General features: G+C 33.1%; 1 protein-coding gene across 3 annotated transcripts; it reads left to right on the plus strand.

The window, feature by feature from the left end:
* The first annotated feature begins 3,412 nt into the window (after positions 1-3,412).
* Positions 3,413-10,246, plus strand: LOC109148095 (centromere-associated protein E-like). Of its 3 annotated transcripts, XM_019295873.1 has the most exons (4): positions 3,413-3,775; positions 5,614-5,797; positions 5,991-6,510; positions 6,625-10,246. In XM_019295873.1, exons 2-4 carry the CDS (start codon positions 5,707-5,709, stop codon positions 9,899-9,901), a joined length of 3,888 nt encoding a protein of 1,295 aa, XP_019151418.1. In that variant the 5' UTR covers positions 3,413-3,775; positions 5,614-5,706; the 3' UTR covers positions 9,902-10,246. The 3 variants fall into 3 exon arrangements, with proteins under 3 accessions (XP_019151418.1, XP_019151416.1, XP_019151417.1); XM_019295871.1 differs by having other exon boundaries at positions 3,414-3,775; positions 5,991-10,246; XM_019295872.1 differs by having other exon boundaries at positions 3,414-3,775; positions 5,627-5,797; positions 5,991-10,246.
* Positions 10,247-23,283: the final 13,037 nt, after the last annotated feature.

The following is a 23,283-nucleotide window of genomic DNA, read 5'->3' on the forward strand; positions in this document are numbered from 1 at the left end:
CAAGAGATCTTAATCCAAATCTCTAAGAGAATCACTTGATTTGGACATTTCTACACTAAGATATGATTAAAATACCGAGACGTCACTTGGTTGAGGAAAATAGAGCATAATGCATTGCGTTCACACTCATGAGCATGATAGGCCTCGTAAGTCCTGATCTTCACTCTCAAATGCACCTTTTTCATTTCATTTGTTCATTTGGATCTCCGGGTCATGTCATGATACTTTTAACTATTTGTTCATTTGGATCTCCAGGTCATGTCATGATACTTCTAACACGATATTTTCACTTTTTTTACCTCACAACTCTCGAGATACACATTTTGTGTCAATATGACTTCAAGACACATTCGATTGAGCTCCAATAACATGCAAAATCGATCCTTCTTGCTTAAAAAAAAAAAGAAGAAGAAGAGAAATTATACCTAATTGAACAAATTAAGCAAATGTGAATCCTTTTAAAACATAATATCTACATTTAAAGCACAAAATAAAAGATAAACACGGGGTAATACGTGATAACTTATCAACGAGTAATATTCATTCATATTCAGGTAATTCTAAATGTATTATGATTCAAATTTGAAAATAATTAAACCAACAGTACAATTACCTACATATTATCATTCCTTATAACATGGGTAGATTAAATATTATATATAGTCATAGTGGTGAATATATAGATCATGTGAATAATAACGGTGATGCTAAGGTAATTAGTAAATATAGGTGATAATAGAATAGGTAGGGGGGAGTTAAATGCCTTGTGGACGAGCGACATAGCTGTGACCCCTCAAATGAGAGGTCTCAGGCGTGGGGCATTGACTCTTTGTGCTTCATTATGTATGTATGAACAGATACTGCATTCTGATAGAGTTAATAACATTCAAAAAAAGAATATGTAGGATTGATGGTAGATATATATTGATAGGTGGTTAAGTAAATGATATAAATAGATAGACAAGTGAAGTTTGCACATAAAATGAAGTTATGTGTGATTTTGTATTTGAAAAAATCTTTAAAACAAAGAAGAAATGTTTTTCAAATCTTTTGTTAAATTAGAGAAATGGAAAAACACTGTTCCAAATGAAAAAGTGTTAAAGAACACATTTAGCTATTTTCTATGGAGTATTTTTTTTTTTATATAGAAAAAACAGAAAGGTCCAATTTGGTAAATGATTGTTAGCTGATAACTGTTAGCGGTTAGCTGATTGGGTTAATTAGATGATATAACTAGTTGATAATATTAGCTGATTGTAAAATGATATTTGGTAAATTGATTGTTAGCTGATAGTTGTTTGGTATAATTTCTTTTCTCAAAAAGCTAATTGAAAAAGTTGTTTGGAATAGCTTTTCAAAAGAGTTTTTTTTTGCACTTTTGGTCCCACGACTATGGTGTCACTAACAATTTTGATCCACGACTTTTAAAACTTGTAGAATTGGTTCACGACTATGACTTTCTTAGCAAATTTGGTCCTTCCTGTACATTTTTCGTTCAATTTTTGCCAGAAAATTTTACTCCATATTTTAACATGGGTAATATTGTCTTTTCCATTTCACAAACTAATGACATAAATAAATAAACACAACTAGTGAAACGGTGATTGAAATTAAAAGTCACCCAATTCCAATTCTACTTTCAGTATTTTGAAATTGCAGACTTTGAGCTTAATTGCAGTATTGTGAAATTTTAGGCTAAAAATTATTGAGAAATTGCAGGCTTAGTTAAAAATTTTTTACATTTAGCGAGGAAGGTGAAACTAAAAGTGAAATTGGAATTGGGTGATTTTTAATTTCAATCATCATACCACTGATTGTGTTTATTTATTTATTTATTATGTTATTAGTTTGTGAGATGGAAAAGACAATATTATCCATGTTAAAATAGGGAGTAAAATTTTTCAACAAAAATTGAACGAAAAATGCACCGGAAGGACCAAATTTGCTAAGAATTGAAAGTCATAGTCGTGAACCAATTTTACAAGTTTTAAAAATTGTGAATCAAAGTTGTTAGTGACACCATAGTTGTGGGACTAAAAGTGCAAAAACTCATTTTCAAATTTAACATTTTAGAGTTGCAAAAAACTAATGAACCAAACACGATTTTTTAACCAAATTAAACAATTAATAATAATCAAATAAGTTAAAATTGGGTTAACTATTTACCAAACAGGGTCAAAATCTTTTCCAAAAAGTAAACGCACCTAAATAATTACGGAGTATTTCTGTTTGATTTTCCTTACCAATAATATTTGAATCGGATTTGGATATATTTAGCATTGATTGATTTAATTTCATTAATGGGTGAGGAACTTATAGTAAGTACAAAAAGCACTGCAATTAGCCTAACTGGCACCAGTCAGATAAGCATATGATTGCGACAATAATTTCGCGTTCGCGACCCAGCCGGCCAGCCTGCCAAATTAACAACCAACCAAAATTCAAATTCTAACAAAAACAATAATTCAAAAAAGGGCTCACTTAACTATTGTTTGGTTAGATATAATTACAATTCAATTACAATATAATTTTTTGGTCACTTGAATTACGTGTTTGATTAAAGAAAAAAAAAATAACTCTTTTACTCTTGATAATTCTTTATTATTATACAAAGGATATTTTAGTTATTATATCACTTTTTTTTTTTCAATTCTCAATAATTATATTCCTGCTTAGGACATCTACATCTGTAGATTTTGTAAGGTTTTTACACGGTTTTTAAGAAATACAAAGTGATACGGAGGAGTGATAATATGGGGAGAGAAGAAAAATACCCCCGACAAGGTATTAGATGTTTGCAAATTTATGGGTCCCAACATTTCTATTTACTGAGCATTTAATGTCACGCGAATACCAAAATTGCGCCCAGCAAGCACTGCACGCGTAGTTAGGCTTGTTAAACAAGCTAATCAATTTTTTATTTTTTATTTTTAATTTCAACATTGTTTTGTTTTTTTCTCTTCTATCATATTTTCTCTTTCTTAATCACACTTATCAAATTTCTCAAAAACCATTAAAAGAAAAAACGCACTATTACGGATGCTTTTAAGAAATAATGTAATTTGAATTCATACTTTATTATCACCTTATTCTTTTCTTACCGAATTATAACGCTCTGTTACGATTTACTTTTGGCAACATGGTAGAGATTTGATTCCTATCACGAATATTATAAATTCGTGTATGAGTTGAATTTCTTATAAGCATCAGTGGATAATTTGCTGTTGAGTCTTAAAAAAATGATATTATATTTTCAAAAAAAGAAAAAAAACGATATTAACTTAATTTATTTCTTCCTAAACTCAAGGGTGAGTTTATAGAGTTGAAGATATAACTCGGTGAAGTCGAGAAACTTGATTTATCAAAAAAATAAAATTCGGAAAATGGCAATTCTGCAATAACACAAAAAATCCAAGCCCTATTTGAGAAACAGAACCTCCAAAGATTCCATCCCCTTGCCGATCGGAATTCTGTCAAAATCACCAAGAGAGGCTCCCATACCAGACAAAACCACTTTTTCTCCACTCATTTTTCTTCATTTTTCTTTTTCCACCCCAGAAAAGGTGATCTGTTATTCTATTTCGTATTTATTTATTTTTTTCTGGATTGCAATCTCTCCCTCTCTTTCTTTCTCTGTCCGTTTTTTTCATTAATTTTGGACAGAGCTTTTCGGTGTTTCATCTCTATCTCTCTTTCCGGGTTGATGTCTGTCTGTTGACTGATCAAGCTTCTTCCGGAACTCGAAAATCCGAAATTTTCGAGCTCTGATTGTCAGGTAATAGTTTGATCACGCTTTCAATTCCATGTCTTGAGCTTGGTTGCTGCGCATGATTTGATGCTGAGTTTAGTTGATCACTTTAATCTGTTTGTTTTCTTCTGATCTTTTTTTCGTTTATTTCGTTGTGATTCACGTGAAGGATGTTTATATGGTGGAGCTTGAGTTTGAAGCTCGTTCAGTTCTTCTGTGATGCGATTTTTAGTTTTTTTTTTTTCCTAGTCTTGTAGTATTACTTCTGGATTCGTTGGATTAAGGGAAAAATCACGTTATTCTTTTAATTATTTTTATTTTATTTTGTTTTATTTTATTTTTTGTGGTTTAACTTACTCCCGTTGATGTTGAAGGGGATATACTTAATTCAATGATTCAGTAGGTAGTATTTGAAAGAAGAGACCAATGTTTGAATCTCGGCAGCAGTGTGGGGTTATGTCCAAAGTAGACAGATCCCTTGTGTTCACCGGTACTTGTCCCGGTCTGTCGAGTCATTGAGTCATCGTGATTTACCTCCTATTTGTTAAAGATATGTGGCTGATATCTTTTGTTATTATATTTAGTCCTAGTCTAACTCCTGTATAATAGTTATTAGGCTAGTTGTTGTAAATAGCTATCTTCTCTCTTTGTAAGGCTATTTATAGCTGCATGTGGATTCAACCTTTTGGGAGAAAAAGAAATTAACATCATTAATTTATATTGGTGTTTTCATTAATATTTTCTCCCCTTTCTTTTCCTTTTTCTGTTTTTTTTTTTAATATTTTTGGTTGGACTGAGAATTTAAAAAATTAGTAATTAGTCCCACTTGAAAAAAAAGGGGATCTGTCCTTTGTAGCTCGCCAAAACCAGTGCATGTGTTCCGAATATAAGTATAATTGTGATTGTGATATTGGGTAGCAGCACTTTTAGTAAACTATGAGATTTGAATTTTTCAACCACTTATTTCAGTAAAAAAAAAAAAAAAAAAAAAAAGGAGAGGCTTGGATGTTGATTTGAGCATGGAAATTAAATTAAAGGAGAAAACTAAAAGTAGTCATCAATTCTTTACTTTTGTGTATGTTGGAATGGTGACATTTTCCATAGCTTTTTGGATTAGATGGGTATTAGAAAAGAAGTGGTTGACATGTCATGTGTGTGATAATCAAACTGTCTTTTCTTCATTCAAAATATTCCTTTGTTATTGTTACCTTGAGAAATTTGAATGCCAAACTAAAAATGTGTCATTTCTGATGAAGAATACTGTAAAATATTACTGTAGATTGCTTGCTGGATTAAATTGAGCAAACAGTTTTTTTTTTCCCCTGTTCAATATGGCAAAAAATGGTTAATTTTTCTGAACCATATTATTCTTTTCTGTTTAGTTTTGCCATTTGTGAGAATTGAACTCCTTGTGGTCTTGTGGATCATATGATCATATGCTTAATTTGCATCATCTGTTTATGAGCTAAGTATTTATTGAGCTTAACTTGTTATTATTGAGTTCCCACTACAAGAGCTGCTTTTGATACATGTCTTTTACAGTCATATTCACAATATCATGCTGAGTAGTATGGCTTTATTGTGCTAGGTCACTGACATGGTGACATATCCTTCCTTTTTTTTTTTTTTTTTTTTTTTTTTTTTTTTTCTTTACTGATCTCAAGAAGGTATTTCATCAAAATGACTTTCTGTTGAAGCACTTTATGCAGGGATATCCTTAAAAATTTCTTGTACTAAGCTCTTGGTTGAAGTTATAATGAGTTTCTGCATATTTTCTTATTAAATAATTAGCACCCTGTTAGACTTGTTTTATCTTCATCTCTAGATATACATGCTTCTTCCATCTCTAACAGATAAATTTGCAGTTTCGTTTACCAGGCTGCAGCTGTGGCCTGTTGGCGTCGAGATTGAGGCAGCCTCCTGAAAGTGAAAAAGAGAGAAGCTGAATACTTAAAAAGATGTCAAAACACCGCTTCAGGGAAAGAATAAAATCGTACTTTGGAAGTCATATTGATCCCCAAAAAGATGAGCTGAAAGGAACTAGAGAAGGTATTATGTTATTTAATGGCACGATTGTCTTCAAAATCACTAGAACTGTTGAGATATCAATTTCTTGGCTATTATAAATAACGACGAATTGAGAAGAACTGAAGTTTGGAAGTTGCATATCAGCTTATTCCCTCTCCCCCAAAAGAGATTAAGGCTAGAGAAATTATTCTGACATGCTTTCTGTGTGTTGTAGATATTGACGGCAAAGTTCAGACAATCTTAAACCTTCTGAATGAAGAGGATGGCAGTCATGGAAAAGAACCTGTGATTGATTTAGTTAGGGATTTCCACAGGCATTACCAATCCCTTTATGATCGCTATGATAATCTCACAGGATACCTAAGGAAAAAGGTACACGGAAAGCAGAAAAAGGACCACTCTGCTTCTAGTTCTGATTCTGATTCAGATTCAGATTATTCTCCTAGGGAAGAAGATGGTAAAAATGGAAAAGTAGACCATGAATTAGAGAAGGTAACAGATGGCATCAGGCAAGAACTTGAAAATGCAAATATTGAAGTTTCTGAATTGAGGACGAAGTTGACATCTGCAGTGGAAGAAAAGGAAGCAGTGAAATTGGAATGCCAGCAAGCTTTGAGCAAACTGCAAGAACTTGAAAATGCAAATATTGAAGTTGCTGAGTTGAGGACAAAGTTGACATCTGCAGCGGAAGAAAAGGAAGCAGTGCAATTGGAACACCAGCAAGCTTTGAGCAAATTGCAAGAACTTGAAAATGCAAATATTGAAGTTGCTGAGTTGAGGACAAAGTTGGCATCCACAGTGGAAGAAAAGGAAGCAGTGCAATTGGAATACCAGCAAGCTTTGAGCAAATTGCAAGAAGCTGAGGCAACCATCAGCGAAATTAATGATAAAGCTGAAAAATGTGATGAAGAAAGATCAAAACTTGTGGATGAGAATGTAGATCTCAGCTTAAAGTTGGAGAATGCTTGCAAGCTAGAAGCTGAACTAAACCAGAAGCTAGAGGAAATAAATAGAGAGAGAGCCAGCATAGTTTTGGAGAAAGAAGAGGCTCTGAACAGTGTTGAAGAGGGAAATAGAACTATTGAAGATTTAAGGACCACCATTTCTCAGTTAAAGGATGAGAAAGAAGCCCTACAGCAAGAAATGGGAGCCCTACAAGGGGAATTTTCTACACTGCAAGAGAAACTCAACTCTGCAGAAAAAGAAATAGCTCAGCTAAGTCAGACACAAAGCGTAATGGAAGAGGAAAATCACTCTCTATCCTCGAAGATTATACAGCTCTCAGATGCTTTAAAGGAAGCTGAAGAAAAGATTCAGGACTTTGTCACTGAATCTAGCCAGTTAAAGGAAACATTGTCTGCAAAAGAAAAGGAGCATTCAATTCACAAGGAGATGCTGGAGTCTCAACATAATGAAGCTTCTACTCGGATTAGAGGCTTAGAAGTGGAGCTTGATTCATTGCATGCCCACAGAAAAGAAATAGAAAGACAGAAAGATGAGTTTATTTCACTGCTGAAAAACCAAGAGGACAAGGAGAAGGATTCATCATCTCAAATAGAGGTTCTGACAACAAAGACCAACAATTTGCAACTTGAGATTGAATCTTTGCAGACACAGAAAGTAGAGCTGGAGCAGCAACTGGAGAAGAAAGCTCATGAAATTTCTGAGTTCTCAATTCAGATAGAAAGTCTAAAGGAGGAGATAGAAAACAAAAATGCAGATTGTCAGAGAATTGTAGAAGAGAAAGAGAACCATCTTTTACTGATGAAAGACAGAGAACTGGAACTTGACACAATACACAACCTAAAAAGTGGATTAGAAGAGCAGTTAAGTGGTAAAATCCAGGAGACTGCTCAATTGCAGAGTGAAAAAACTGAGATGCAAGATAAAATTTTTGAATTGGAAAGAGCAGTGACAGAAAAAGAGAATGAACTGTCCTTTCTACGAAAGGAATCTGAAAACAAAGAGTGTGAATTATCTTCTAAAATCACAGAGTTGACATTGCAGGTGACCAATCTGCAAGAAAAATTGGATACTTTACATGCTCAGAAATGTGAATCAGATGCCTTAGTTGAAAAGAAGATTGTAGAGATATCAGAATACCTTGTTGAGATGGAAAATCTAAAGGGGGAATTAGCGAGTAAAACTCTGGATGTACAGAGAATGATAGAAGAGAAGGAAGGTCTGTTGGTGCAGGTAAAGGACCTTGAAGAGGAAGTGAAGTGTCGAGGTGAACAGATTCACAAATTGGAAGAGCATACAAGGGAAGAGGAGGCTGGTTTACACAGCAGAATAACTCAGACTGAGAAAACATTAATGGAGAAAGTCCAGGAGATTGCTCAATTGCAGAGTGAAAAAACTGAGGTTCAAAATAAAATTTATGAGTTGGAAGAGCAGTTAAGTAGCAAAGTCCAGGAGATTGTTCAATTGCAGAGTGAAAAAACGGAGATGCAAGATAAAATTAATGAAATGGAAAGAGCAATAACTGACAAAGAGAATGATCTGTCCTTTCTACGGAAGGAATCTGAAAACAGAGAGTGTGAAGCATCTTCCCAAATCACAGCATTGACATTGCAGGTGACTAATCTTCAAGAACAACTGGATACCTTACTTGCTCAGAAATGTGAATCAGATGCCCTAGTTGAAAAGAAGATTGGAGAGATATCAGAATACCTTGTTGAGGTAGAAAATCTAAAAGGGGAATTAGCAAGTAAAACTATAGATGTACAGAGAATGCTAGAAGAGAAGGAAGGTGTGATAGTGCAGGTAAAGGATCTTGAAGAGGAAGTGAAGTCTCGTGACAAACAGATTCACAAATTGGAAGAACAAATGAGGGAGGAGGAGGCTGGTTTACAAAGCAGAATAACAGAGATGGAGAATACACTAACTGAGAAAGGGGTTGAAATCTTTGCACTGCAAAAGAAGTTGGATGATGCGCATAGTGAAGACACCACCCGAATTTTTAACTTGACAGAAGAGATTGACAATTTAAAGAGGGAGGTGGACTTCTTGCAGGCTGAGAAAGTTAAGTTAGAGATACAACTTGAAAGAGGCAAACAAGAATCTTCTGAATGTTTGGCTCAAGCGGAAAATCAGAACACTGAATTAGCACAGAAGATTGTAGATCAGGAAATACAGATGAAAGAGCAAGCAGAGGCATTCAGCAAATTGGCTGATGAGCACAAGCAACTTGAAATTGTGCTCCAGGAGTGCAAAACAAATCTTGAAGTTGCAGAAATGAAAATAGGAGACATGACAGCAGAATTCCAGAAGAATCTCGACTCCAAAGATCAGAAGATAAATGAAATGGAGGATGAAATTGAAGATCTGAAGAGAGATCTGGAGATGAAAGGAGATGAAATAGGGACTGTAGTGGAGAATGTCCGCAATACTGAAGTCAAGCTCCGCTTAGCCAACCAAAAGCTTCGGGTGACAGAACAGCTACTCGGTGAAAAGGAAGAAGACCATAACAAAAAAGAAGATAAGTTACTGGAACACCAAAGAACTCTGGTAGAGCAGATTGCATCATTGTCAGGAATAATAGTTGCTTATAAAGAAACCCAACAGAGGATAATGACAGATGTTTCAGACACAGTAACCGACACACTTTCTGGAATAGACATGTTTAACATGAAATTTGAGGAAGACTGTGGCCACTTAGAATCCCGCATTTACGAAATCCTGAATGAGCTTAAGGTAGCTAAGAACTGGATCAAGGAGGCTGGCCATGAAAAGGAGCAGCTAACAAAAGAAATTGAATCTCTTGCTCAGCAACTGAGAGGCAAAAAAGAAAGTGAATTGGTGTTAAAAGAGGAGGTTAGGAAACTAGAGAGAACATTGCAGGAGGATGGAGTTGAAAAGGAGAATTTGATGAAGACCATACACAAACTTGAGGAGAAGATGGAAACCCTTCAAAAAATGGTTGATGACAAGGATACAAAAATGGGAGAATTGGAAAGGACAATGAATGAAAAAGACAAGGGGATCACTGACCTTAGTGAGGAGAAGCGAGAGGTCATACGACAATTGTGTATCTGGATTGAGTACCACCGTAGTCGTTATGATCATCTCAAGGAGACAATATCAAAGATGACTAGTGGAAGAAGACAAATAGCAGCTCAATGAACATGCCATGACATTGAGCTGATCCTAAGAAGACCAGTAGAAGCAGCAGCACATTAGCAACTCAACTTTTCATGAACCACTACAACCATCTTGAACAGATGACCCAAGGTGCATCATGCATGAATGCAAGTATACACTTATATTTTCTCAGTGTTTTGTCATTTTTTATTAAATCTTTTTCTCTCATCAGTACTTAAGTTGGTCAACCATTTTTCTAGCTGATAGAACCATTTGTATATCTTTTTTGTGCACCATTCTTTTGGCTTTGTATCTATTGTAATTGAGTTGGTTTGCTTGTATTTATTCTTTTAAAGCCAATCTATTTGGCTTATTAGCCTGATTCAACCTTTCTTTTTGCACATATACTGTTCACTGACTACATGTATAGGCCGCACAGAAACTGGGGAAAGAGAGACAGCTGATACACAACCGACAACCTGCTGAAAATTGAACAAAGTTCATGTTTTCTCGGTGTGCTTTTTCACCCTTCTCAATACAACTAACTAGCTTTCATAAACTCAAAAGTACTCAAGGTTACCTCAACTAAGTTGGTGTTGAATTGGTAATTATAAAATTTTGAGATAAGGATCAAATAGGCCATTCAATTACACACAAAATTGCAATTAGGCCACTGAACTAAAAAAAACTATAATTGAATCCCTGAACAATGCAAATTAATGTAATTTGACCTAAAATGATTTGTTTACCTGTTAACGTGCTAACGTGTCGGTTCCTTTATTTAAAAATATTTTTTAAAATTTTATTTTAATAATTTTAAATAAAATAATTATAATTATTTTAAATTAAAATAGAGTTAATTCCAGCAATGGTCCTCTGACTGATATTTCAAAATTAGTCCTCGAGTTTTAATTTGGACATTTTAGGTCCCTTGACTTTCAATTTCTTTCCAATTGAGATCCTTTCGTCAGAATACGATTAGTTAGACTTTAAATGAAGGGGGTAAACTCGTCTTTTTACATGCCTATGTATTATTCTTCGTATTTCGATGTTATACCTTGTAAACATCTCAATAATGGAGAAACGCACACATGAGTAGTCAATAAATGGGGAACGGCGAGGAACATTCTAGGACTTTGACTGAGATTATCTTCATATATATCGCTTATACAAGGGAGAAATATGAAGAATAATACATATATAGGCAGGTGAAAGGACGAGTTGACCCCTTCATTTAAAGTTCAATTAATTGTATTCTGACGAAAGGACCTCAATAGAAAAGAAATTGAAAGTCAAGGGACCTAAATTGTCCAAATTAAAAGTCGGAGTTTAATTTTGAAAAATCAATATAGTCGGAGGACCATTGCTGGAATTAACTCTTAAAAATAATAATAATAAGAAGCCCCAGGCTTGCCGGAGACGAAGGAGACTGCTTCATCTCCGTTCCGACCATGGACCGTCACCATTCTAGATGGTAAAATTGTCCTCTAGTTTTTCATTAAAAAAAATTATAGAAAACAAAATATCAAAGGGAGGAATGAAAAAAAATTTTCCTCGTTTGAGAAAAACCATTTTACAGTTAAAAAGATTTTCTATGAACTAAATGAAAGAAAATCTAAATTTTTTCAAATTAAAAAAATATATATTTTTTCTTTGAAAAATGTTTTTCATCCAAACAAACACCACCATTAATCAAATAACAAAGGAGAAATGAACCACAAAAATGCAATGAACTTTTTAGTACCTACAAAAGCTAATGCATTTAATACATGTATAATATATTTTTTTTTTTTTTTTGAAGGGAACATGTATAATATTTATTAAAATCAATGAATATAACAATACGGCAGTCAAAATCTAAATAATAATTTACCAACCATATAATTCTTTTTAGATCACAAAATATCCTAAGCATACCATAACTATAGGATGTACCTTCAAATCCGTAGTATATTCAAATTAATTTTCGTTTGCACCAAACTGACTTAATTAAATAATAAAGTACTGGTCAAGTTAATTTTTCAATAGAGTTTTTTTTTTTTTTTTTTTTTTCAAAATAGTCCCTCGACTATTGCTCATTCTCAATTTTACATTTCTTTCGATTTTCAATTGCACCAAATGTGGTCCCTCGACTTTTAAAAACTCACCTAATTTAGTCCCCCATTAGGTTTTTCATCTACTCAGTGTTAAAATGAAAGACATTTTCGTCTTTTTACGTATTATACGCCTAATATACATTGAGAAATAGTTGAGGGACCACTTTAGAAAAAAACTCTTTTATTCATTTCATTTTTGTTTATTTTCATTTTAAAACTCTATCAAATTAGAATTTTTATAGATTTTTTTCTTACAAATATAATAGATAAAAGAGAAAATTACACTTTTGGTCCTATGACTATATTGGTCTTGTTAATTTCAGTACTTGACTTTAAAAACTAACAATTTAGTCCCGTAACTATGCAATTTTTAACACATTTGGTCCTTCCGGCCAAATCACCGGCCAAATGTCGCCGGAAAAATATAAACAATTTTTAATTATTTAATTATGTGGATAAATTGGTCATTTCAAATCATTTCTTCTTCTTCTTCCTTGCTGCACCTGCACCGTTTGCTATCATATGTTCCATGGCATCTTCGTTCTTCTTCTTCTTCGAGATGGCCATGGCATCTCACGACATAGAGAAAACCCCAAAAAAGACGGTAGCCCATTGACTTTGATCAAATCTGTACGTTTTTCCGTCTTCACATCTAGCAAGGCAATTACTCCGGTGTAGGATGATCAGTAAATCCCCAAGACACAATCTACTCTGTTAGCACCAAAGCAACCCACCGGAAAAGCAAAGCAAGGAAGGGGGTACGGTACCAATTTAACCCAGGCAAAACCCACCTTTGAATGATTTTATCAAAGAGAAAGCAAAACCCAAGCAAGAAATGAGGAAAAGAAATGCACAAATCTAAACCTCTATCAATGAACTCGATAAGCAATCACAATAAAATCCAGGCCACCGGTGATAACGCCGGAGACCGCAACTGTCGAACCAAACAAAAATCGCTTGAGATATTTATCATTTCCAAGCTCCGGTTAGGCAGTGCAAATTTCTAAATTTCTCAACTTTTTTCACCGGAACTCATAAGAGTAGCCGGAGAAAACACCATGCGAAAAACCGGTATAAGCATAACATAGACCCAAGTCGCTCAAAACCTCAAGCTGCTGCTCTCTAAAACCAAATAAAATTTAATCAAATATGTGACCAAGTCACAATTTGAAAGGACCAGACCCAGATGATGGGAAAATCCAAAAATAAGATATGTTTTCATCTTTTAATCCAATCTAAAGATTAATTCGGCAGTGGAGAATGCAAGGAAAACAGAGCTCAAGCCGGTGAAATCCAAGCCAACTTCCCCCCCCCCCCCCCCCCCCCCCTTCTTTTTTTCCACCTAGAATGACCATATTGTCCCTCAAATTAAACAATTTAAAATGAATTATAAGATTCCGGCGACATTTGGCCGGGAGGACCAAATGTGTTAAAAATTGCATAGTTACGGGACTAGATTGTTAGTTTTTAAAGTCAAGTACTGAAATTAACAAGACCACTATAGTCATAGGACCAAAAGTGTAATTTTCTCTAGATAAAATCACACAATCTAACTTCAAAATTTTAAACTTTCACTACAAACTTTTTCCCTCCGTCTAAGCATACAAAGTTTTCTTCTATCCCTATCAAATTTTACAATAAATTTCATAACTAACTTTCATAAATACTCATATACTTTTTATTTTCTATCTTTTTATGTTCATATATAAAATCATATTAAGGGCATCTTCAATAGTGGTAGGATTTTGAGGAGATTTTGCATGTGTGATTAGGAAAGAGAAATTGGTGAAAAGGAAAAAAAAAATCAAAAATTGAAAAAAAAAACCCCCCAAAATCCCAAAAATCCTTAAATAACCTAACAACCCCAACCTTCTCTCTCCTCTCTCCTCCAACACATCAACTTTTTCTTAAAATATGTGCAAAATCCTCCTAATGGGGATGCCCTAATAGTTCAATAAACAATCAATTATTATGTATCACATTAAATATTATTTTTATCGTTGAAGATAACATTTTTATTTTTTTTTACATACCTTGGTAAAAAAGTTTCGCTTTCAAATATAAGTTTATTAATATTATTCATATATAAAATACAAACAAACTTCAAAATGACAAGAATTTGTAATTTTGGTAAAGGATGAGATTTTAGGTTTAGGGTTATTACAAGTTATTGTCATTTTGAAGTTTGTTTGTATTTTATATGAATAATATTAATAAATTTAAATTTGAAAGCGAAACTTTTTTACCAAGGTATGTAAAAAAAAATTAAAAAGTTATTTTCAACAATAAAAATAATATTTAATGTGATACATAATGATTGATTGTCTATTGAACTATTAATATGATTTTATATATGAACTTAAAAAGATAAAAAAAAAAAAAAGTATATGAGTATTTATGAAAGTTATGAAACTTATTGTAAAAGATGAAAACTTTGTATGTTTAGACAGAGGGAATACGTTTGTAGTAAAGTTTAAAATTTTGAAGTTGAACTGTGTGATTTTATCTATTATATTTGTAAGAAAAAAATCTATAGAAATACTAATTTGATAGAGTTTTAAAATGAAAATAAACAAAAATAAATAAATAAAAGAGTTATTTTCAAAATGGTCTCTCGACTATTTCTCAATGTATATTAGGTGTATAATACGCAAAAGGACAAAAATACCCTCCATTTTAATATTGAGTAGACGAAAAACCTAGCAAAAGACTAAATTGAGTGAATTTTAAAAGTCAATGGACCATATTTAGTGCAATTAAAAATTAAAATACAAAATGAAAACGAGAAATATTCAATGGGCCATTTTAGGAAAAAAAATCTTTTTCGATATGATATGGGTACACTAATCATTTTTTATTCATCTCTAGTTAAGCTGTGTGACGATACAAAATAAATTTATTATTATTTTGCGTTCCTCATACTAATCGCACACTTGATGAGAAACATGAACAAAGGAGAAGAAAAACACCGTCAAGAGTCTGACGGCGTTATTGGGAGTGTATGGGACTGCGGGAGTCGGTTATATGATTCTTATGAGATTGTGGCGGTGGCGCATCTTGTGGAGCGGAAGATGAGGCGGCTGTCGTCCAGCGTCGGCAGTTTTCACGAAATCCAAGGATTTCGGAGAAGACAATGCAGCCGCAGTGGTGACGTCAATAAGGTTAAGAAAATGTTTCATAGGTTTTTAAGTACAATCGGCTTCAACAACAAATAGCATTCGTTCATTCATTCGTTCCAATTATTTCAAATTCCCAATCGGCTGCATGTGTTTCTTTTCTTTTTTTTTTTTTTTTTTTTTCTTCCAGAATTGATCATTGGGCAAAATACTATTAGCCTGATTTTGGTATTGGAAAAAGAAAAATATTGTGTATTATTTGTTCTTTTCATAGAGTAAATAAAACAAAGAGATCACAAAAAATAGTGATAGTGTCGCTTTAATTCAATACTAACCGTTGCAATAATTGGTCTCATTTCACTTGAAGGATGGTTTAGAAAACTTAACCGAAGTTGTCCATCCATTTACATGTGTTGTCATCTAATTTTAGTAGTCAATACCACTCTCATTGTAAATCGAACACATAACTTTACATTTGAGAGAGTCACTTCGTGACATTAGACCATAAGGTAACATTAATATGATTATGCACGTACATACTAGATAGTAGAGATAGAAATAGGCCAGGTCCATTTGTAGGGGTCTATGACTTAGCCTAATTTGGGCCTAGTTTGGCCTAACCTATTTAGTGAAAATGTCAGGCATAGGCCTATTTTAAAACTTATTTAACTAAATAGGCCCAGGCCTATATGTACGGCAAATTTTACTATGGACCGTGGTCCAAAATACATTATGGTATAGGCATCAAAACGGTGTCGTTTCTTTTAATGAAAAGAAACGGCACCCGTTCCACGCCGTTTCGCAAAAACTAACCCTATTTGTATAACATATGTAGTTCTATTTTATATACATTGCAGTTTCATTTCAACACAACTACAATTTCATTTCGATATAACTACAGTTTCATTCGACATTATACACTCAAATATGTAAATCTGTTATTCAGTTTCATTTTTTATACACTATGGTTTCATTATAATACAACTACATTATCATTTCAATATAACTACAATTTCATTGGACAATATACACTCATATATGTGAATTTGTTATTCAGTTTCATTTTATATACACTGCAGTTTCATTTTGATATAACTACAGTTTCACTAGACAATATACACTCAAATATGTGAAAGTGTTATTCAGATTCATTTTATATACATTGCAGTTTCATTTCAACACAACTACAGTTTTATTTCAATTCAATTATATATAGTTTCATTTGATAATATAAAAACAATATGTGAGGCAGTTTCATTTCAGAAACATTGTAGTTTCATTTTGTAATTAACACATAAAAAATACACGCTCCATTAACTAATATAATTTTATATTTACAATATAACATTTTAAGTATGTATGCGAATTACCAAACACTAACTATGTTAGTTATGTATTAGTTTGTGGTGATATACTTATGTTAGTTATGTATTATTGTATTATATATTTTTGAGAAAATGGTCAAATACACCCCTAAACATTATAGGAAAATACAATTAGGCTCTCAAACTTTTTTTTTAAAAAAAATGTCAATTAAACACATAAACTTCATAAAATCAATCAAATAGGTCCACTTAGCAAGTACCCAATAGGTTACCGATAACTATATCATCTTTGACCATCATCACCGCCATTGACCGCCATCTTCAACAGTAATCCCAAAAAAAAAAAAAGTACACCGAGAACCGCCGCCAACGTCCAACGGCCTCCTTCTCCAAGAAGAAGGCGAATGGTTGCCTTCTTCCAGAGGAGAAGGCGACGAGCGTCGCCTTCCTCTTGGAGGAGGAGGCGACGGGGCGACGTTTGGTCACCTCCTCCTCTAGGAAGAAGGCGACCAATCTTCTTCCCCAGTGGAAGAAGGCGACGTTGGTTGCCTTCTTCGACTGGGGAAGAACGCGACCGGTGACCGATTTAACTTTGTGATGTTTAATTACCGGTAGGTGAACGGCTATTGGATCTCAATGCATCAAAATGATAAGTTTATGTGTTTAATTGATTTTTTAAAAGTTTGAGGGCCTAATTGCACTTACACATATATATAGGCCTTAAAAAGACTGGTTTTAAATAAGCTCAAAGCTTATTTATGACTTACTTTGAAACTTTTTTCATGGCCCACATATTAAATACACTTTTAAAACGGCTTTAGGGCAGACCAAGTCAATTGTAGGTTCAGGCTTGAGCATAATAGAAAGGAAAATTATGTTGTGGACATGGGTCCACCTTGCAAGGTGAACCCAAGTCATATTTACAATTTTTGAACTCTATATTCATAATTTTAAAACTGAAACATTCACAATTTTAGATCTCAATATACAAAATTACAGAACTCAATATTCACAATTTCATAACTCTATATTCACAATTACAGAACTGAATATTTACTCGCTGAGTTGTTTTCAATAATTAAAAAAAAAAAAAATCATTGGCTGCGGAAACGGTGCCACTAACGACACCATTATTTTCAGTAATTGCGCCATTTTGGATCTAGATCCACCTTGCAATGTGGACCCGAATCAACTATTGTAACAGAAAGCCTACATATATACAGGCTCATACCTTAGATTTCTATAATAGACCTAGGTCTAATTATCTAAACCTCGATTCAACCTAGCCTATTTTCATTCCTACTTAATAGTTAATATCACATCTCCAATCTCATCTTTTACCAATTCTCGAATAACTCTTAATTACAGGGTGTTTGGTTGGAAGGAATTTAAATTCTATTCCCACTTAATTCCTACCTAATTCCAAAGGCCATTAAATTCCTTAGTTTGGTTGGAAAGAATTGCAATTCCACGGAATTGCAACTCTCTCATTTTCATGGAATTAAAATCTCATGTTCCCCATGTGATTTTAATTCCATGGATTTTAGGAAGAAAAAAAGGTAGTCATGAAACAAAATTACCAATCGTTATACACTGCACCCCAGTTCGGGGGGCGCGGAAGAGAGTTGACATGATTATGTGTATTTATTTATACAATTATGTCTATTTTTAGAGGCGCGGAAGAGAGTTGACATGATTATGCGTATTTATTTATACAATTATGTCCATTTTTATAGAGTTATGTGTGTTTGTTTATACAATTATGTGTAATTTTTATACAGTTATGTAAAACGACGTCGTTTTGCATCATGGCGCACAATGCAATGCGCGCCCTGGTGCACGATATAAATTGCCCAAAATTACCCCTATCTTTTTTAAACTTAAAATTGATGCCTACAACAACAATAGACATTTTAGACTTTATACAATTATACTACTTATTCACTTTAAATTTCCATGTGTACCAAACATTGGAATTAAAATTTTCAGTAATGATATTCCAATAAATCAAACACTGTAATTTAAATTCTCACTTTATTCTCAATTATTCATCTCCCATGAAATTATAATTCTTTTCTCACGTAATTCCTTCCTTCCAACCAAATATCTCGTTAATTCGTGAAAATGTCAAAATAAATAAGTAAAAGAAAACATTTAAATATACCTTATTCGTACATACTATGTTTCACGAGCGCTTATCAAGCCGAAGGTTATGGCTGCCATTGTTCCAATCAATGTTGGCTCGTGTGCATGAATAGCGGGTAATTACACATTTTACCATCACGTTTTCAGCTACCCAATATATATATATATATATATATATATATATATATATATATATATATATATATATATATATATAGATTAATACCCAAAATCGTTCTCGACTATAGTGATTTTTCTCAATTTCGTCCTAAACGATTTTGGTGACCTAATATCGTCCCAGACTTTTGTGTTTCGCTCAATTTAGTCCTAAACTTTTGTGTTTTTGCTCAATTTAGTCCCTCATTTGTTATTCTGTCCATTTGGTGTTAAATAAATAGACAATTCAGTAATTTTAATATTGGCATCTCTTTACTCATAGACATGTGAACTGCGAAATCTCTTTTTTTTTTTTTTTTTTTTTTTTACGAATTACTCCTAAAACTGCGAATATAAAATTTGATTTGCAGGTCCGGGAGTAATTCTGGGTGTAATTCGTACAAGAAAGAGGAATTTCACACTTCACAAGTTGAAAGTAAAGAGAGATCAATATTGACATTACTGAATTGTCCCTTTTATTTAACACCAATTTGACGGAATAACAAATGGAGGACTAAATTGAGCGAAACACAAAAGTCTGGGACGATATTAGGTCACCAAAGTCGTTTAGGACGAAATTGAGAAAAACCACTATAGTCGAGGACGATTTTGGGTATTAACTATATATATATATATATATATATATATATATATATATATATATATATATATATATATATATATATATATATATATATATATATATATATAATCGCAATCAGGTGCGAATGCTTCGCCCAGGCGCGAAATAGGAATGAATTCTGTTCGTCCACGTGTCCAGATTTAATGGATGAGAAACACTGATTTTTTTAAAAAACACAGTGGCATTTTCGTAATTAATTGAACATCGAAGTGCAAGTAAAATGTATTACAAGTGCATGTAAAATGTATTATAGTTGCAAGTAAAAATTTACACTGAGCATCAATACTTAGTTGCACCTATAGTGCTAAGTAGTTATACCTATAGTTCTACGTAGTTGCACACATAGTTATAAGTAGTTGCACCTAGGTGTATGAATGTTTGCGAGTGGTTTTCAGGGGTATTACTACCCGCTGAACTCAGATCAATGAATGTTAACAAGGTAAAATTACATGCACTTATAGGTGAAAGTAGGTGCACCTATAGTTATAAGTAGTTGCACCTATAGTTATAAATAGTTGCACATATAGTTATAAGCACACCCAAGTGCATGAATGTTTGCGGAAAGTGAATGCTAACAAGGCAAAATTACATGCACTTATAGGTGAAAGTAGGTGCACATATAGTTATAAGTAGTTGCACCTATAGTTATAAATAGTTGCACATATAGTTATAAGCACACCCAGGTGCATGAATGTTTGCGGAAAGTGAATGCTAACAAGGCAAAATTACATGCACTTATAGGTAAAAGTAGGTGCATTTGTAAGTGATTTTACTTGCACTTCGATGTTCAATTATTTACGAAAATGCCACCGCATTTTTTTTTTAAGTTATTAGATATGGACACGTGTCGCGCGCTGATTCGTTCGCATTTCCCTCCTGAGCACTTATTCGCACCTGAGTGCATCCCTATATATATATATATATATATATATATATATATATATATATATATATATATATATATATATATATATATATATTAATGATAAGAGGAACGTATAATCACTAATCAAAGGTGTATAACGGATAAATTTCATTCAAATGTAATAGTTTACAAATCACATAAAAGAGGTAAATCACATTAAAAAGACTTTGTATGCCAACTCAATCAACCAAGAGTATAAATTTATTTTTATTTTGATTAGCTTAATATATCTAATGTAGGTGAAAGTTGAAGTTGTAATTCTCTACAATCTACAAAATATTTGGTGATATTGCATTGAATAGAGTTATAGTATATTTACTCTTATTTTCATTCATCATATATTTGTTTTCTTACAATAAAACTACGACATGTAAGAAATTTTACTAGTTAAGTCATTGGGATATACTTATTATTTTCCTATCAAATGATATTAGTTGTATGCAATACGTATCATAGTCCTTTATATTTACCAATTATCTGTTAAAAATAAACCCATCACGAGTAAATTAAAAAAAAATATATTAAATCTAATAGTTTAGACGGTTGGTAAGCGGATTGCTAATACAAATACAAGATCCGAAGTAAGCTAGTCAAAAATACATTAAATGTTTTGTTAATAAAATCTAATGCAAATTTTTATCGTCCTAAGAAAAACTAATAATATTTTCCTTAATCTCTTCTCACAAAATATTGCATTACCTAAGGTGACTAGCGAAGCCAAATACTACAACATTTGATATTCATTAATTATGCATTATTTGGCGGATACCGTTATAAAATAATTAACATTACTTCCTAATATGTTTTCTCTCTCACAAAAAAAAAAAAAAAAAAAAACATTACTTCCTAATATATGACATCATTTAAATTTTGGAAAAGAAAATTTGTTCATTTTTGTTGTATAGGTTAATTTAAATTTTGATTTGGTATATTTTATTATCTTCTTACACTATATAGACTAGGCTAAATTACCTTATACTAACCAATATCAGGCAAATCTTTCAATTTTCAAGTTTTACAAGTTATCATCTGGTTACCATGTTAGTTGGCTGTCACGTGGCGTTTTAAATTACCTTGTCACGTTGCTTTCTTCTTCGGCCTTCCTCTGTTTCGTCCCTGTTTCACATTGCTACATCAGAACAAACAACTATCACGATGCGCTCCACAAGAGCATCATGTTCTTCGAAGGCCAATGCTCCGGCAGACTCCCCAGACCAACGCCTTCGCCGGTGTGGCAGGCATCCAAGGAGCACTTTGGGGACCCACCGGAACGTCTAGATGACGAGGGAGACGTGGTCATGGACCTCGAGGAGATATCTGCGCAGCGCAGGAGTGGAGGTATCATGGGTGCTTAATGAGCACCTCCGTGTGAGTTTTCTTCTGTTTTGTTTGTTTTTTACTTTGTTTTCCTTTCTTCCCCTGTTTTGTTTATGAATTGTATTTTTTGGAACTGTCAAGATGCAGGTGGTAAGCGTTTCCTCCGCGCCCTTAAACATCTTATCCAGAGTCACAGACCAAGAATGAAATTCAAAATAATGGATAAACTATACAAGTATAAATAGTACAAATTTCCAAAAAAAAATAGTATAAATAGTACAATTGTAGGGTCAAACATTCAATTCGGCGGTAAAAGAAAATTGTCTCTGTTTCAACTTTTCATTTGACTTCCTAAAGCAGAAATTCAAAGATTTCCCATCTTCTTTGCAACTGTAAAATGTTTATTTTTTATATTGGGAAAATGACACATTTTTCCTCTGAAATTATAAATTTACAGTATTTATTTTCTCTGAATTATTCATGTATCTATATTAGTTTCTTAAATTAGAGTTTTTTGCACTTTTAGTCCCACGACTATAGTGGCACTGGCAGAATTGATCCATGACTTTTGAACCTTGCAATTTTAGTCCACGACTATTGATTTTTTTGCAAAAATGGTCCTTCCGGCCACTTTTCCGTCAAAATTTCACCGAAAATAAAATTCTCCATTTTTAGCCGGGTTAAAATTGACATTTTACTTATCTCAAAAAATTAAAAGAAAAAAATTAATATTTGACTACATACAATATTACTGGGCTACATACTACTGCCCCAGGCGGCGGAGTTCCTAGAGTAGGCAGGGCTGTCAGTAAGCGGCGGAGCGGCCGTGACGTTCCTCGGGCTCCGACAGTAACATTGGAGTGGTACATATACTCCGCCATTAGATATCTATGAATTGACTGATGTTATTAATTTTTAATGAAAATTAAAATAATCAAACAAATATTACTTCTCCCTAAAGAAAAATTTTGAAAGGATAATAGGATTACTCTTTCCACATGTAGATAGTCTAAAAAGGTGATAAATTTAATGATTGAGTGATCGGCCAATGGTCACGGACTCAGGGGCTCAGGGCACTGGGACAGATTTGTCTCCACAGACCACAGGAGACAAATGAATTTCCCTTCTATTTATATCTTCTCCCAAAAAGTTGAATCCTAAGGTCCCACACTCTAAACAAAGTATTTAAAAAGATATAAATACTCATTGATCTTGTTTGGTAAAAAATTGGTTTATAAATTAATTTTGATTTATTTGACTACTATTAATTGTTTGATTTAGTTAAAATATCAATACACGTATTTGGTTAATTTACTTTTTGCAATTCAAAAATGCTAAAACTCAAAAAGCTACTCCAAACAATTTTTTCAATTAGTTTTATGAGAAAAGAAATTATATCAAACAGCTATCAGCTAACAACTAATTTACCAAAGATTTTTCTACAATCAATAATGTTATTAACTAGTTATACCTTCTAATTAACGCAATCAGCTAATAGCTAACAGCCATTTAAACCGGGCCAATGACTCAGCAGACAAGTCAAAATTTATTTGAGCACAAAAGCTCTGCTTACATTAAAAATAATCTTCACGTAAATTTAAATATTGATCTTTTCTCTCAAAAATTGATTGAATCAGTGAAATAAGCCCGAGTGAGGTAAGCCCTTTCGAGCTGCCCCTTATTTATATCTCAACACCAATT

The sequence above is a fragment of the Ipomoea nil genome, unplaced genomic scaffold (genome assembly GCF_001879475.1).
Source record: "Ipomoea nil cultivar Tokyo-kokei standard unplaced genomic scaffold, Asagao_1.1 scaffold2036, whole genome shotgun sequence".
NCBI classification, from domain to species: domain Eukaryota; kingdom Viridiplantae; phylum Streptophyta; class Magnoliopsida; order Solanales; family Convolvulaceae; genus Ipomoea; species Ipomoea nil.